General features: G+C 32.6%; 2 protein-coding genes across 6 annotated transcripts; both read left to right on the forward strand.

Moving 5' to 3' along the window:
- Positions 1 to 700: 700 nt before the first annotated feature.
- LOC114183155 (hexokinase-1-like) lies at positions 701 to 3,497 on the forward strand. 3 transcript variants are annotated; one of them, XM_028070066.2, is made up of 6 exons: positions 701 to 960; positions 1,123 to 1,222; positions 1,358 to 1,821; positions 2,350 to 2,500; positions 2,578 to 2,760; positions 3,100 to 3,497. In XM_028070066.2, the coding sequence occupies exons 3-6, from the start codon at positions 1,631 to 1,633 to the stop codon at positions 3,157 to 3,159; spliced, it is 585 nt and encodes a 194-aa protein (XP_027925867.1). In that variant the 5' UTR covers positions 701 to 960; positions 1,123 to 1,222; positions 1,358 to 1,630; the 3' UTR covers positions 3,160 to 3,497. The 3 variants fall into 3 exon arrangements, with proteins under 3 accessions (XP_027925867.1, XP_027925869.1, XP_027925870.1); XM_028070068.2 differs by lacking the exon at positions 1,123 to 1,222 and having other exon boundaries at positions 708 to 960; XM_028070069.2 differs by lacking the exon at positions 1,123 to 1,222 and having other exon boundaries at positions 708 to 960; positions 1,490 to 1,821.
- A 5,310-nt stretch (positions 3,498 to 8,807) lies between these two features.
- LOC114185268 (protein TIC 20-IV, chloroplastic-like) lies at positions 8,808 to 16,129 on the forward strand. Of its 3 annotated transcripts, none has more exons than XM_028072897.2 (4): positions 8,808 to 8,915; positions 10,276 to 10,376; positions 14,977 to 15,047; positions 15,341 to 16,129. In XM_028072897.2, exons 2-4 carry the CDS (start codon positions 10,300 to 10,302, stop codon positions 15,997 to 15,999), a joined length of 807 nt encoding a protein of 268 aa, XP_027928698.1. In that variant the 5' UTR covers positions 8,808 to 8,915; positions 10,276 to 10,299; the 3' UTR covers positions 16,000 to 16,129. The 3 variants fall into 3 exon arrangements, with proteins under 3 accessions (XP_027928698.1, XP_027928697.1, XP_027928699.1); XM_028072896.2 differs by having other exon boundaries at positions 8,851 to 8,962; XM_028072898.2 differs by lacking the exon at positions 8,808 to 8,915 and adding an exon at positions 8,979 to 9,417.
- The last annotated feature ends 1,053 nt before the right edge of the window (positions 16,130 to 17,182 follow it).

The following is a 17,182-nucleotide window of genomic DNA, read 5'->3' on the forward strand; positions in this document are numbered from 1 at the left end:
ATATTAATTCATAACACACCTGAAACATAGTAGGTTTGTTAGTTCTAAAGACACGTTTGAAGCGTGGTAGGCCTATTGGTTCCAACGATAAAAACTCTTGAATGAGAAAGGAAGCTAAAATGCAAGATGACCTAGCCAAAAAGGTTGAAATCCCAAAAGAATCTTTTGACATAATTAATGATTCGGTTCCAGAAGAACCTCAAGTACCTGAAATTGTTGAAAATGATGAGATCTCAATAAATTATGTCATGAATCATATAATATGGAACCAAAATTAAGTCAACATTGATGAAACTTTTACATATAATATAGCGACGAATGATATGAATGACAATGGTGATCAATAAACAATGATCATTGAAGATTGTCGACAAAGACATGATTGGCCAAAATGAAAATATGCAAATAAGCATAATTAGTTTTGCTTGTTAAACAAAAGGTTTTTGGACCTATGGTTCGCACACCTAAAGGTGTGAAACCCATCGGGTACATATGGATTTTTGCACAAAAATCAAATAAAGAATGGTGAAATTGTTAAATACAAAATACCATTGGCACTACAAAAAAATCAGTTAATAGAGGAGGTTATTTAGCAGAGGTTTGTTGGACCTCCACGAATAAATTTAATTAAGGGAGGTTTTTCTAACTTTCATTAAGTTTTAAAGGTTTATTCTGAAAACATTTTAGACTTATTTCAAAATCTCTAAAATACTTTTTTATTTCCTTCAATTTTTTTCATTCATTCCTCTTCCCTTGTTCTGAACCCTAATTTTCGATACTCCACGGCCAATGCATCAGAACTCTCCACTATTGAATTTGGCCTCACCACCGTCATTTCTCACCCTAATTCTTCCGCAACTATACCGTAGGACACGCTTCAATCCCCTCATATTTTCATTTTTTTCTTCTTGTTCCTCGAATATGTATGATGCGAAGATCTCCACAGTTCAGATGCACCTGGTGAGTTTAATGCCTTGCACACTATTTTCGTTTCTGTTGGAATCGATGATAGGGAGAACGTTTTAGTGTCCCTCTTCGGCCTCGTTTGTGTGATGCAGATTTCTAGGGTTAAGGTTTATTCTATTCTCATTCTCCCGCTTCCACATTGATTTTTGTAATTAGTTTCACGGTATGACTTTTCTGAAACGAAGCTCTCAAGTGCGAGTGGGAGTAAGAGGAGGGAAGGGAAAACTCTGGAGGTGTTATGGTTTCGAAACAATGGGTGAGAATTTGTTCGCTCCCAGTGAAACATCTTGCTCCTTTCCCTCCATTTTTTTGCTCACTCTATCTCTCACACTCTTTTACTCCAACTTGTGTGGTGATGATGATGTGTTGTGTGGGGATTATTTATATGCAGTGAGTGTAAAGATGGATGATAAAAGAAAATCAGAAATTGAGGGTGAGTGGGGGTGGCTGGTGGGGCCTAATGATGTTGTGATTTCTTATCTTTTTGGCCGTCCAATCCTTTCAATTCATAATTGGTTTGAAGGAGACTTTGTTGGAAGACTATGATCAGAGCAACAGACAAATGTAGCGTCCTTGCTGGCACGCCTCTAACCACGCACTTGATGGCCCACTGTGTCATTTTTCCGGTGAGTTGCACCTTCATGAGTTGGTGGTGCGCCGCCGAATGAGGAGCTCCGGAAAGTGGGGTCTCGCGGTGGCCATGGTGAAGGAGTTTGAGAAGCAGTGTGGGACCCCAATTGCGAAGCTGAGACAGGTGGCTGATGCCATGGACGTTGAGATGCACGCGGGTCTTGCTTCTGAAGGTGGCAGCAAGCTCAAGATGTTGATTACCTTCGTCGATAATCTCCCTTCTGGGTTTGTTCTCTTCAATCCCACAACCCCTTTTCTCAGGATTTGACTTTTTCTGCTTTGATTACACTCTGTTTTCATGGCTGTTTTTTTGCTGTTGTTGTTCATGGTGGTGATGGCTTAGTGTGTTCTTGTTTGGTTTTTCATATTGTTTGGATAAACTTCTTCTGATTTAGCTCTTGTATGTATGAGAAGAAAATAATGAGGTGACATAAATTAAGGTAAAATTATCTCTCAGACATGCTAAATTGGAGTGCTTTTGTTGCTCTGATAAGATGAAATTCTCCCTAAACATTATATAGGAGAAGAAAATAAGGTAATTCTGTGACATTATGGGAGAAATTGGTTCCATTTTTCTTTTTGTGGTGTGTGTTCTAGGCATTCTAAAGGAAATATGGTAAAAGAGGGGGTTTGAATGACTGAGCTTTTCTGTGTTTTTTGATGGATGAAAAAGAATTTTGTCATATGAATTTGTAACTCTTGAAGGTTTCTTCCTTTTCTGATTCATTCTTTACTCTGTTGCATTGTTTACAGAGATGAGAAAGGACTCTTTTATGCGTTAGACCTTGGTGGCACAAACTTCAGAACACTTCGTGTGCAATTAGGTGGGAAAGAGAAAGGTGTTGTGAACCTAGAGTCTGAAGAAGTTTCCATTCCTCCTCATTTGATGACTAGTTCCTCACATGTAAGTCTGTTAAAAATTCTGTCAGAGTAATGAGCCTAACCACTCTCTCTAATATATTAATTATCATGGGATTGCAGGAACTGTTTGATTTCATCGCTGATAAACTTGCAAAGTTTGTTAGTTCTGAGCCTGAAGAGTTTCACCCTGCCCCTGGTAAACAAAGGGAACTGGGTTTTACCTTCTCTTTTCCAGTGAGACAAACATCAATTTCATCTGGGACTCTAATAAAGTGGACCAAGGGTTTCAATATTGAGGATGCGGTAATTCTCGTTACCTTGATTTTGTTATATTCAATTCTATCTTCCTTTTATTGCTATTCTTTCTTATTGTATCTCATTTGTTCTGAGCATGACTGTGGTGCATAATCCAGATACATTCATGAGTATTCTTCTCTGTCAGCATATACACTATTGCTTTTGCGTTATAGTGTTTTAACTTTGGAATTATTATGCTGACCTTTGATGGTTTCCAAATTTATCATACAAACTCTTTTCCAATGAAGAATCCCTTCGAGTTTTCTCTGCACCTCTCTGCTACTCTTTAATTGAGCAGGCTTCTGACAGTTACTATTGTATTGATTCTGTTTGTGATGTTTGTAGGTTGGAGAAGATGTGGTGGGTGAATTAACCAAAGCCTTCGAGAAAATGGAAGTTTACTAAATCTTATTTAGCTATTATCTGGTACAAGTTTACTTTGACATATATTAGTGACAAAGCAATATTCACAAGTCATGCAGAAATTTCAGTCTTGATTTTTATTGGCTGAGATAGACTATTGATTAGGCATTGAAAATGTTGAATCACGGTTACCAAAGTTTACTGCGACGCAAGCCAGGTTACTAATTTGGTTCATTTGACTTTATTGGCCTTTCTTTAGTCATTTTTGAATGTACGTGGGATTTATGGGATCATGAGAGTTAACTGTTATTTTTTTTTTCATAATGTGAATATTTAATTATGGTGCTAAATAAAAAATGGCCAATTGGGTTTGATCTCAAGACCTTAAGGAGTAAGCAAATGCTTTACCACTTAGTTAAACACTATATGTTTTTAAAAGGAATTTAAAAAAATATATATATATATATATATATATATATATATATATATATATATATATATATATATATATATATATATGATTTTTGTGTATATTTTTTTCATGAAGTATTTTCTTTTTTAATATTTATATTGTAATTGTTAACACTTTATCAAATCATCAATAAAATTAATTTTAGTTCATTTTTGTGTACTTTTCAAATTTATATATTTTATTTATTTTTTATTATAAAAATAATTTTATTAAATTAATAAATTATAAATGCATGTGTGTAATTGTAAATAAAGGAGGTTTCAAATCTCCACAAAAAAATAGTCACCAATAGAAGAGGTTAAAACAACAACCTCCACAATATAACTTGGAAATAGAAGAGGTTAAAACCCTCTACAAAACAACCTCTACAATATAACTCGGATACCAGGGGTCGTCCAAAACCTCCGCAAATAGTTTGTGACGACTCTAATTTTGGAGGTTTAGAAAACCTCCACAAATTAATTTGCAGAGGGTGAAAACCCCCACAGATTGAAAAAATAACCTCCATTAAATAATATTTTTTTTGTAGTGTGGTTGCTCAAGGTTTTTCACAAAACCTTATATTGATTTGTGAAAAGACATATTCTCTAGTATTGGATGCAACAACATTGCAATATTTGATTACCCTAGTTGTACAACAAAGTTTGCATTTACATCTAATGGATGATGTTACAACTTATTTGTAAGGTTCTCTTGAGAATCATATTTATATGAAAAATCTCTTAAGGATTTTATTTGCCCAACAAGGCAAATTCTAAAGAGGGTTATTCAATAAAATTGAACAAGCCCTTTTATTGATTAAAGCAATCAGGATGTGTGTGACATAAACCGTCTTATTGAGTACTTATTAAAAGAAGAATATAGAAATGATCATATGTGTTCTTGTATTTATATAAAGATCCAAAAATGAATTTTCCATAATTATTGTTTATGAAAATGACATAAACATCGTTAGAACTCCTAATGAGCTTACAAAGGCAATTGATTGCTTAAAAAAAGGATTTGAGATGAAGGATCTTGAAAAGACATTTTTTTTTGAGATTACAAATTGAGTATTTAAACAAAGATGTTTTTATACATCAAGAGGCTTATATAATTAAGGTGCGTAAAATGTTCTAAATGGACAAGTCACATTCTTTATGCACTCTAATAGTTTTGAGGTCGTTAGATGTTGATAAATGCTCTTCTTAGACCTCAAGAAAATGATGAAGATCTTCTTGGTCCAGAAACACCATATCTTAGTGTCATAGAAACACTAATGTATCTTGCTAATTATACTCAATATGATATTGCATTTGCTATAAATTTGTTAAGCAATATATAGTTCTTCAACTACAAGAAGAAAATGGTTTGGAGTAAAACATATATTTCGTTACCTTAAGGGTACTATGAATATGAGCTTATTCCATCCAAATGATTCAAAATCAGACCTAATGGGTTATGTATATGCATGTTATTTTACATATTCTCACAATGTCTCAATGGTTGATCACAAACAAGATGTTTGTTCACATGTGGTAGCGCAATGGTTTCATGATGTATATGAAACAAACCATAGTAGCAACATCGTCTAATCATATAGAATATTGAGGAAAGTTGTGAATATGTTTGGTTAAGGTCTATAATTCATCATGTGCAAGAAACTTGTGGTTATCCCCGACAAAGATGGAAATCAACAACCATATATGAAGACATAGTATATTGTTCAATTGAAAGGATAATATAGATATCCAAAAATTCATTCATGTGAAAATATGGCAGGTCTATTTATAAAGGTTTTGCCAAGAAGAACTTTTAAGCAAATGATTCACAAGTTTGGACTCTGTCACCTTAATTATGTAAATTTACATGAGAGGGAGAAATAGAATATGTGATGAACAATATTGTATTAAAGAATAAAAAATGTTGTACTCTTTTTCCTTCACTAGGTTTTTTTATCTCAAAGGGTTGTTCCTAGTAAGGTTTTAACGAGGCACATTCTCCTATCATTAATAATACATAGAAGAGTTGCTCCCTATTCTCTCATTGTTTATTCTTCCTTCTATTATATTTTATTCTCTCCTTTATTATCAGCTTTATTTTATAACAAAATATAATAAAAAGATAAGTGACTACAACAAAAGTAATTTAAAAATGCAATTAACTCTCAAACACAATTTATGACTCAAAGGTAATTAGAAAAAACAAATTTAAATGAAAAACTTAAAAAAATCATAAACGCATAAGAACATCCAATATGTAATATTAGTTTCAGAAATGCAAACATCTTACCCTATCTTGTAGGCTCCCTAGCTACTTAGAGGCACATAGAAAAAAAAAAGTTAAATGGTAAACATAAAGAATGAAGAAACATAACAAATTACCTAAATATTATGAATATAATAAGAGAACAACAAACTAAAATAAAATGAAAAATGTGGTCAAAGGTAGTTAGAAAAAACAATTTAAACAAAAAAAAAAAAACTTAAACAACCTGTAAACATATTACAATATCCAACTCGTAATAATAGTTTTCCAAATACAAAATGTTAACCATCTTTAAGGCTTGGTATGGAATACAAACTCTATTATTTTATATTTAGTAGATTATCAATATCCCCAAGTCATTGGAGTCTAATTATATTCTTGAATAATATGAATATGATTATACCCCTAAATAATAACAACCTTGTTATATCCCTTAATAATAGGAATATTATTATGTCTTTGAATGATATGAATTTAATTAATATAATGTCACCAAAAAAGTCATAATAAAGGTAACAATAACAACAATGTAACTATTTGATTTATTTCATTAACATATATTTAAAATAAAATAAACCTATTTTAAAAAGTCTAGAATCATCCAAATGCAAAATAGTGTAAGAATAAAAAGTTATAATAAAACACATATAGTTGATAATTAGAAAAAAATAAATAGACATATTTTTTAATGAAAAACTAAAACCAAATGATTCGTAAACAAGGAAAACAATTTCTCAATCAAAAATAGTTTAATGATGCATGGTTCTTGCCACAACTTAAAACAAAATTCCAGCAAATCCCAACAAATAATGACACAGTAGCAAACATAATAAAAAATTATCTAACTTGTTTTTGGTTTTCAATATTCAACTCATACCGTAAGAACCAATAAAAAAAACTTTCATCAAACATACAACCACTAAGCATAAATAATTGAAAGGTTAAAGAAATGATGTTAAGGAACATCTAACCTATTAATTTCAATTCTTCATCTCTAAACCCTTTAAAGTTAACATTAACAAACCCTAAACTATGAAATATATACCAAAAGACCACAAAACAAAAAATAGAGAAGCCCTACCTCGAATGTAACAAACCAAAATACAAAAAACTAACATTTATTTAGCATTTCAACCATAAATCACAACTAATCCAGAAACCATAATCGAAAAGCCATCAAAGCTTTCAAGATAAACAAAAAAAAATAACAGAAATAAACAAAATAAGAACAAAATAAACATGGAAAATGTAAAAAGTAATTTTTTTTCTGTGCAGGATCGTGACAAACTCCAATTACAATCTGACACTCTGTCAACTTGGTTAAAACTTGCATACAAGTTTCAAACTTTCATCCACAAAATCCATACCAAGCACAAACCAAAGCTTTTTTGAACGAAATATAACAAACCCCTAAGTTCAGAACAAAAACATAAAATACATGATGATTAAATAAGTAAAACTATACAAATTGAACCAACCGTGACATTACAAATCCAAAAAAAAAAATAACAAATATAACCCTTGATGCTTACCTGCACAGACACAAAAGAAACTCAACCCAAACAAAAACTAAGGATTGGTAAGGATAGGTATATGTTATAACAAAGAGGAAGAAACTCAATCCAAAAATTAAAAATACATAAAATCTAAAAATACATACACTAAACCAAAAACTAAGAACAACAAGACCGAGTATATCTCTAAACAAAGTAGAAGAAGAATTAATTTGGATGTTATTATTACACACATACAAAAGAAAAAATACTTCTTTCCATTAGAAGATATGAAAACCAAATCAAGAAAACCTAACCTTTGATGAAAAAGATGTAAAGGAAGAACCTTTGATGATGAAGAAGAATAATGCTTTGGATAAAGAAGAAGAAAAAAACCTAACCTTACAAATTAAGACAAAAAAGATTACAGAGAAATGAAACATGTTTTAGCTGAAGAAGCTTCAAAAATGTTTTTGTAATTTGGAATTGAAATTTGAAAAGTCTGTCACGTCATCTCAATTATGCTTATTAATTTGTAAAGAGAAAGACCAAAAAGTAAAAAAATGTTGAATTATTTGAAGAGTAAAAGGAGGGGTAAGATGGTAAATTAACTAAAGAAAGCTTAAATGATAGCAAAATCAAATCTGAATTTTTTACAATAAGGATATTAACGAAAAATAAAATTGTGAAATGACAAAAAAAAAACTGTCAAAGATTTAAATAGGAATATTTGAATAATATCCTTAGTAATTTTATTATGACTGTGATTTGGTGCAAGGAGCACGTGAAATTATAAATAGTAAAAATAAAGGAAGTAAATAGATTTTAAGGAATATATATATATATATAACAATTTTATAATATCTTTAAATAATTATGAACTATTTATATATACTAACTTAATGTTTTTCAGATATTATGTGATACATTTTATATTTTAATTCTTAAAAGTTAAACATCATATTTTTAGTCTTTATTCATGCTTTTATTGTTTGAAGCTATAATTTGTACAATACAAGCGTCTTGGAAAAAACTTCCAAAACACATTGCCAAGCAAGTAATAATTTACCTGGAGAAACTCTAACATTGACAGAGGTTTTAATCCTAGCAATGGAAAAATAAATCTCCATTAGAACGATTTTTTTTAGTATAAAGAGTAAGAGAAATTAAAATTTGTTTTTTAAGAATTAAAGCAGCAGTATACATAATAATTAAAATAAATGATTTCTAAATATAAAGATTTTTCAATCAGACTTAAAACTTCTTATTGATTATAGATGACGAACAAAACTATCTTGTATCATGGATTTGTTTGAAATTATATTCGAATGGAGAATTTTATTTAAAAAGAAATAAAGTATATCAAAAGTTGCAATTTTTAATGAAGAGATTTTATATTTTAGTGATAGATGTTTGTATAAAGAGAATATCATAATATGATTCTTAATTTTTTTTTAATAATCAGTTTAAAAATTAATTAATGCTGAAAATATATGAAAGTGTAACTCCAAATAAAAGATCGAAGATGAGGCACATAGGTAATAACGCAATAACTAGAAGTCTAAAGCAAAAGTAAATACAATAAGGTGCTCTCTCTCTCTTCCTCCCCCTCTCTCTCTCCCTTTCCTCGTTGGTAATTTTCTCTTCTATTTGCGGTTTTCAGAATTTGTTTTTGGTGTTTTATTCATTTTTACTTAAGTTCATTTTGTGGAGATGACTCCTTTTCATTCGTTGAGTCATTTTTTCTGTTATTGATCAGAGAATGTTTATCCTTTTGCTAATATAAGAATTTTCGACTAAGTATCGGAAAATTTTCCGTTATGTTGTTAGGGTTTTTTAAATTTCTCTAGTTAGTGTTTGATTCTGGTGTATTGATATTTGTGATTGTGTACTGTTCCCAATCACAATTTTTTTTCTTTTATTGTTATTGGTAAGCCTTATTCCGCTAGGTAAGGTTCAGAAAAGTTATTAAATGTGAAGTGCATAACTTTGCGTGCATAAAGTTTTCTCCTTGACGAGGATTTTGAATGGGGTGACGATAAAAGTTGATGTCAATTGCTACCTCTGGTTCTGCAATTTCTTATATTAGTACGTTTTTAATTTTTCAATTTGATGGCTAGTTTTGTGCTGTGGTGGTAAGTGATGATTGCGATGCTCAGTCTAAATTTTTGCGTGGATGTTAGCTGAAAAGAAACCATATTAATTATCATGTGCATGCTATGATTTCTCTTCAAATTTAATATCTGGAATGGAAACATATGATAGATTTTAACAGTCTCTGTTTTTTATTGTCTCTTAAAGTATGCGGGTAGGGCTTGAAAATTTTCAGGGGTTTAGTTTAGCATGCAGCACCTGCAAAGAAAAATTTTCTGGTGTTTAGTTTTGCTTGCAGCTGTGAAAAACCATTGCCGACGGATCTGGTTATTTTCACTGAAGTGCATGTCCTACATTAGTGATTCTCTCTATGTGGTGTTGATTGCCATAAAACCCTTGCAGCCAAGCCGTCTTTGTCTATAAAATTTACATAGTTAATCAGCTGGTATTCTAGCATTCTGATGTTTACAGGGGCGTGGTTTAATTTGCTGTGACCTCTTTCTCTGCCCCTTTTCTGAATCTTGGGGTGGTGATTATATTTTGCTTTTCTTTTTCTAAGTTTTTTATTAGAGAGGTGTTTCTTTTCTGTGTTTTTTGTATTTATTTGGTTTAAATTCTGTTTTTCTGCATTTTGGGGTCATACAGTTCATGATCTAAGCTGTGTAAAAATACTTTGATTCATTATAAGTGTCAGATTCAACTTGGGATATTTTCCTGAAATGTATTTGGTGTCTAAAGTATAATTCACACATATTAAACTGAAAGATATAGCTGTTAATCTTTTGGTGTTTTTATCATGTCATGCTGCAAGCATTGGTGTATGTCTATGACTTTGTTCTCTTCATTTGATAGTCCCTGTGACAAAGAAGAGAGAAGATGGCACCTCAATTGGCATTAACCCACTCTTCTCTTCCCCGTATTCCTCCCTCTGCTACATCTCTTGGTTTAGGAAGGTATTGTATCTCACCAATTACAATTCACTACATGATTTTTACTCATCTGAGGCATATGCTGTCATTATATATTTATATTTGCATTCATCATCATTATTAATTTATGGTTGTTATTGCTCTTAACTTATAAATCATTTTCTCTCCACAATGATTTCAAGTAAGTGGAGCCTTTCCTCGTCATGTTTTGCACATGTTTTATAATTTGTATGATGAGGAAACCCATGTTTGTAATTCTGTGGTTTAAGAAGACCTATATGTCATTAGTTTGATACTTTAACGGAATATAGTATCCTTGTATGCTGAGTGATGTAACACTAGTGGTTTTCATGTAATAGACAAGCAATTGAATTGAATTTGGCGATTGACCAATCCCCATCAGTTTTTTATGTAACCTTCTTTTCATTGTCAAAAATATTAAGGGTTATTGGAAATAGGTCTTCTAACAAGGGTTGATTTAAATTTCATAAAATTAAGTCTGGAAATCATGCTTATTAATCTTTCAAGTTAATGCAATTCAGCCCTTTGGTGAGTATGTTTGCAAATTGATATTGAGTGGACATATATGGGGTGCTAATCATATCATAGTGTAGCTTTTCCTTGATAAAATGTCTATACATCTCAATATGTTTATTGTCACAATATAACCTCATAGGTTCGTGTCCCACTTTATCTTCTGGTATTCCACTATAATTGTTAACCATAGAAGTTCACGTGTCCCTTTGGCCATTGCTCGAAATTCTGCTTTAGCACTTGACCTCACTACTATATTTTATGTTTTGATCCTTAAAGTCACTAGGTTTCCACCAAGGAAGGTGCAATATCCAACAGTTGATATCCTATCCACAACAGATCCCGCATAGTGTACATTCACTTACACTATTGTTTCGTTAAATCCCTTTTCTAGGAGTTTATTTCAAATACTGAACAATTCTAGGAGCAAAGCCTTCTGTGGTTGGTTTATAAATTGGCTTACAGGACCCACAACAAAAGCAATAAGTAAATAAGTTACAAACATGGTTTTGGTACATTTCTTTGTCCACTGCAATATCCTCTGCACTTGTCAAATTTATGTTTGGGTTAATTGGAGTATTAGCTCATATGTAGGTTGTTTCCCGTTTTTCTGTAAGTAAAAAACATGCTTTTGTTGAGATATGAAGATTCCTTTTTTGGAATGAGCCACCTCAATTTCATATTTAAATCCTCTGAATGTCTTAATCTCAAATTCTGTGACAAAGCATTGACTTAACATTTGCTGCTCCCTTTTGTCATCCCCAAATACTATAATTTCTATAATTCTGGAGGTTTAGGTGCAGGTTCAAATGTTATATTTGGAAACTTGAGGCACATCTTTCTCTCTTAACATTCTCCCCCTTTAAGATGAGGTTGTGTGAAGTATCTCTCTTGTTAATTGAAGGTGAAATCTCTTGACACAATATTCTGGGTGGTAGGTAATAGCATTAATTCCCTGTTGTGTGGTTGAGTATCCTAGAAAAACTCATTTGATAGCCCTAGGATTCAATTTTCAACTTCCATTACTATGAACATGCACAAAGGATACACACCCAAATATTCTAGGTTGGAGTTTATATGTAGAATCTATGTATGGATAGGACTTCCATGGGACTCTTTGGTCCTAAGATTTTAGAGGGCAATCTATTAATGAGATAAGTGGTAGCAAGAAGGATTTCCCCAAAATTTCTTAGGAACATGATATTAAAAAGTAGAGCTCTAGTTTGTTCTAGTAGTGCCCATTTTTCCTTTCAGCAATCTCATTCTGTTGAGGTGTGTTAACACAAAAAGACTCATTCAATTTTCTCATTCCATTACTATGAACATACACAAAGGATACACACCCAAATATTCTAGGTTGGAGTTTATTTGTTGAATCTATGTATGGATAGGACTTCCATGGGACTCTTTGATCCTAATTGACACAACTCACACACCAACTTGGACAACTTGGACAAGGCAGGGACAAGCTACTGCAATTTGGCAAGACTAGGATGATCTAACTCAGCATGAAGATGTGGAGACTCCATAACTACGCCAACATGGGAAGAACGACGAAGATGATAAAGACCATGGGACTCATATCCGGTGCCAATCACCTATCTCGAACTCTGGTTCTGTAAACAAATAGATGATTGGGTAAAGGAAATAACACAATCAAGAGAACGAATTAGACGACTAATGGATAAAAAGTTAAAAGGAGATCCAGGGACATAAACAACATTATCAATGGATAGAAAAGGAAAAAAATTGGCAATCCCAACACCATGAGCTACAGTAGACCTATTAGCCATTATAACAAAAGGTAAATTATTTGGAGAGGAAAAAGAGGAAAATAAAGATTTGTTACTAGTAAGGCGCCTGAGTCTAACACCCAAGGACCAATAGATGAAGATCTAGTCAGACCAGCAAAAGATGTACCTGTGTGGGCAACAAAAGTCGTGGAACTAGACAACTTACGATCCTCACTCCATTTAAGAAATTCATTGATGATAGTAGATTTGTCAGTGGCGGAAACAGATAAAGGAGGATCCGTAGTAGATGATTGTGATGGAGGATCAGTCTAAGCAACAACAATAGATCGAGGAAGGCAGCCATTTAAGGCGTAACACCGATCAATGTTGTGGTCGAGCTGACCACAATGCTCACACTTGTGACGCCATTTTTCTGGCTTGCGTGAGCGGTTGCGATCATCACATTGAGATGCCAAAACAGAAGAATCATTGGCAAAAACAAGTGTATCATTGGAAGGTTGACATGATCAGGAGCAACATCAGTCACTTTGAGAGTAAGATGATCAAGATACCCTTGATTCTCAAGCCAAAGTTTAACGTCAGACTCCCTCGTTGTATAATTCTTGCCATCTAACTTATCAATGGGCAAGTGTCAAACATATTGGAAGTAGAAGCGACAAAAGCGAAAGAAGCAGTAGCAGATGACGCCATGGAGGAGAGAGAGAAACCCTAAAAATTGAAAATGCTCCAATGGAAACACTAAGCCCATATATGGAAAGAGGAGGCTGAGGTGAGTGCAGCGGTGTTGATCGGTGCCGGAGATGATGGTGCACGTGCTGCCACGTGCTGCAGAATCGGACGACGGCTATGACGTTTGAACAGCGTGTGTGAATCGTTAGACCTTCGAAAATGGCGAAACCAACGGTGTTAGGTCGCCTAGTCGAGACGATCAGAACAGTGTGGTCACTGGCCAAAATTGGTGCTCCAATGACAGTGATGGCGGTGGCAGCTCCTGCGGCGGTGACGTAGGGTAATGTATTTATAGTAAAGGAAACATGGGCTAAGCTCGATATACAATACATAATAATAACAAGAAACTAAAAATAGAAGATAAGATATCTAATATATCTAACAAGATCTTATGAGTGTTTGTACAACAGTCACAATAGTGGGCAATTAAGGGACATGAAGGACACTTTTTGAGGTTCAGGATTGGCTTATTTGGACCTCTCCTTGTCCTTTTGTTATTAGACTCCCATTTGCTGAGGAAAATTTCTTGTTGTTAGGGCATGAAAAATATGTGAAAAAGTATTTGGGTAGTGGGTGATATGGTCAGTGGCTCGAGAATCTAGTATTTAATAGTGATAAAAAGGAGTATCTGAAGCATTATGACCCAAAGAAAATGGAAACTTGCTAGAATATGTTAGAGAGCTCGTACATGTGGGCTGAACATTCTGCAATTCTCTAGCTGTTTGGAATCTGTCTCTATTTTCCATTCTAGAATTCATGATCTCAGCCATATAGGTGAATTATGCAGCAATATAGTCAGCAATATGAATAAAGTAACGCAGCAACAAAGGTTGCAATATGTTCAAGAGGGTGCAGTAACGAAGGCTGCATTCCTATTAATACATTGATGACAAGCACTTCGCGTATACTCATCGGAATAGTGCTTTGAACGGTGGAAAATCCTCATTCAACCTCCAATCTTCTTCGGTGTGAATCGAAGAAAATGCAGCAGAAAACTCGAAACAAGAGTAAATGTAATACACCACCACTCCTAGTGGATGCAGCTTCGTGGACCACATTAGAAAGCATGGGCCAGAATACAAGCCCCAATGAACATTACCAAATACACCACCACTCCTATTATACATTTATTTATTATTTAAGAACATAGAAAGAAAAATGGGCCTGGTCAATGGCCATGCTGAAGCCTCTTAGGGTGATATTCATCATACATTAGCCCGCTGTGTATTTTAGGAAATATATAGAGCCTATTCTAAGGACTCAAATCACTGTAATTATGGGATTGTTATCCACAATCTTAATTTTAACAGCAAGACACACCTTTAATAAATAATAAAATTACAACAACGATAAAATAATAAACTTCCTAAAATACATAGTGAGTAGCATGGTTTTGAGAGCTTCTATAAATAAAGACCTTATAATAACGGGGAATTTGAAAATCAAGTTTTTGTGTAGTAAATGTTCATGTTGGAGTGACTTTTGTCAATGTATACTTGTTTGTCTCATGCCTCAACTGATGGGTTGTTAATGTTATATGATGTTTCCACTTGCTTATCTATTTGCATTTGAAACTCACCTTTTCTTTGTTATTGGTTTTAAACCAGGAATAAAGATTCGATTATAATCAACAGGACAAATAATCAAACCATGACAGCCTTTGCAGGCAATGCTCTTCGTAAGTTAGCATCTTGTTTCCCAATTTTTTTTTTTTTTTAATTTTCTATCTAATTTTTATACTTAAAAAGTTCATTAATTTGATTTTCATAAAACAATAGATCGCAAAATATTTGCTATAAGAATAATGAAATGATGGGATATTTGAGACTTGTATGTTGATTTAGCTAATCTCTTCACAACCTTTTGCTTAATGCTTATTAGTGCTGTACTTTTCTCAATTGGTATGTATTATTTGGTACCAGTGCTCACAGATTCTTTCTAGTTGTTTAATCCCTAAATTGTTTGTATCAGGTAATTCAGCTATCCAACTCATTACTGTTTCATCTCCTCTATCTTCTGATAAAGAAGCTAGCCTCTCACTCAAACCTCCTATGTCTCAAAGAGGCAATTCTAAGTTCTGTGGACAAGCATATATATATCATTCGTCTGGTTTCCGAATCCCAGAAAATGCTGAGAAGCCAGAATGGTGGTGGAGAGCTTTATCCTGTATTCCCTACCTAATAGCATTGCAGATGTCTGCAACTGGGTTTTATCTAGAACCTATCATTCAAAAATTTCCATTCTTTCAGAGTTTGATCTTCTATATCCCAGGAGGTGTCAACCGATTACCAATCTGGTTTCCCATGTTATACTGCTATCTGGCTATTGTAGGAGTGGTGAAAAACAGGGACTTGCCTCTTATCTTCAGATTCCATGTAATGACGGGAATGCTGCTGGAACTTGCTCTACAGATAGTGTACATTGCAAGCAACTTCATGCCACTTATACACTTCCCAGGGGGCACATTGGGGTCATATTACTGGGCTGGTATTGCATTGGCATTTATTTTTATAATGATAAAGTGCATAAGGTGTGCGCTTCTGGGAACATTTGTGAGCATCCCTTTGGTTAGTGAATCAGCTTTCATTCATTCTCTATTTGGTTTAGGAGGATTACAACGGCCTTTTTAGGAGGTTGTGATCAAGAGTAAATGTAATTTCAAGGTGGTTTTGCAGTTTAATCAACGGTTCTCTATATTTCTTGTAGTTGATTTTTATTGTTGCCTTGAGTAGAAGTAAATGATAATCTTTTTTTGTTTAAGATTCTTGCTGCTTGTCTTCTTTTCCTTTCGTCTTTCCTGTCCTAGATTAAACTTGAAAGGTTGGTATATGTCTGATAGTTGGGTTATTGGCTCTTGCTTCTAGATTTTACTAGGGTTCTAGGTTCCTTTGAGTTAAAATTACTTGTTAAAACTGTTTTTTTTTTTTCAAAAATTGAATGTAAAATGTTTTGCACAATGTTAATGTGTGAAAATATCATATAAGTAGTTGATAGTTGAAAAGCAAGATTTGTTTTTTATATATCATGTTGAAAAGTAAGCTGAAAATGAAAATAAAAAAGTACAACTTGAAGAATTAGTTAAAAACTCTGAAGTCATCTTATTATATTATTAATGTTTGGCAGAATTTTTAGAGGATCATGAATTAAAATTACGTGTTAAAAGTGTTTTTATTTTTACTAAAATTGAATGTAAAATGTTTTGCCCAATGTTGATGTATGAAAATATTATAAGTAGGTGCAAAGCAAGAATTTTTTTTAACCATGTTGAAAAGTAAGCTGAAGATAAGAAAAAAAAAATACAAGTTGAAGAATTAGTTAACAACTGTGAAGTCATCTTATTGTATTATTAATGTTTCGTAGAAATTATAGAATAGAAAATAGGATTATGTTTGTATCATACTTTTATATTTATTAAATTTAATTTAATAAAACATTGTGAAATAGTTGTGATTTTTTTTCTTATGTATCTTACTATTGAATTGAATTTGATAATACATTAAAGAAGAATTTTTAGCCAGGTTTAAAACAAAATGAACTAACATTCACACTAGTAAATGTATATTTTTATTATATTGATTTGTATGCTAATTAAAATTAAAATATTTTTAGATATATAATGTTAATAATAGGATAAATAAAACCCTGTTTGAATAAGATTTGTAATTAAAAATTAGGCTTTTAGTTCTTTAATTTGTTGTTTCGGTTCATTTTGATCTCTTTATAATATTGAGTTTAATTTAGTCCTCCAATTTTTTTAAAGGTTTAATTTGATTTGCTTATTATTTTTTATTCAATTTACTTCCTTTTTTTTTT

The sequence above is a fragment of the Vigna unguiculata genome, chromosome 5 (assembly GCF_037176805.1).
Source record: "Vigna unguiculata cultivar grain cowpea cultivar isolate G323 ecotype 2 chromosome 5, ASM3717680v1, whole genome shotgun sequence".
Taxonomy (NCBI): Eukaryota; Viridiplantae; Streptophyta; class Magnoliopsida; order Fabales; family Fabaceae; genus Vigna; species Vigna unguiculata.

Excerpts from the sequence above, each read along its gene's own strand:
- LOC114183155 (XM_028070066.2), top strand. The coding sequence starts at position 1,631 with ATGAGGAGCTCCGGAAAGTGGGGTCTCGCGGTGGCCATGGTGAAGGAG. Across the intron at positions 2,501-2,577 it reads TGATGACTAGTTCCTCACAT|GAACTGTTTGATTTCATCGC; the intron begins GTAAGTCTGTTA and ends ATGGGATTGCAG. Across the intron at positions 2,761-3,099 it reads GTTTCAATATTGAGGATGCG|GTTGGAGAAGATGTGGTGGG; the intron begins GTAATTCTCGTT and ends TGATGTTTGTAG.
- LOC114185268 (XM_028072897.2), top strand. The coding sequence starts at position 10,300 with ATGGCACCTCAATTGGCATTAACCCACTCTTCTCTTCCCCGTATTCCT. Across the intron at positions 10,377-14,976 it reads ACATCTCTTGGTTTAGGAAG|GAATAAAGATTCGATTATAA; the intron begins GTATTGTATCTC and ends GTTTTAAACCAG. Across the intron at positions 15,048-15,340 it reads CTTTGCAGGCAATGCTCTTC|GTAATTCAGCTATCCAACTC; the intron begins GTAAGTTAGCAT and ends TGTTTGTATCAG.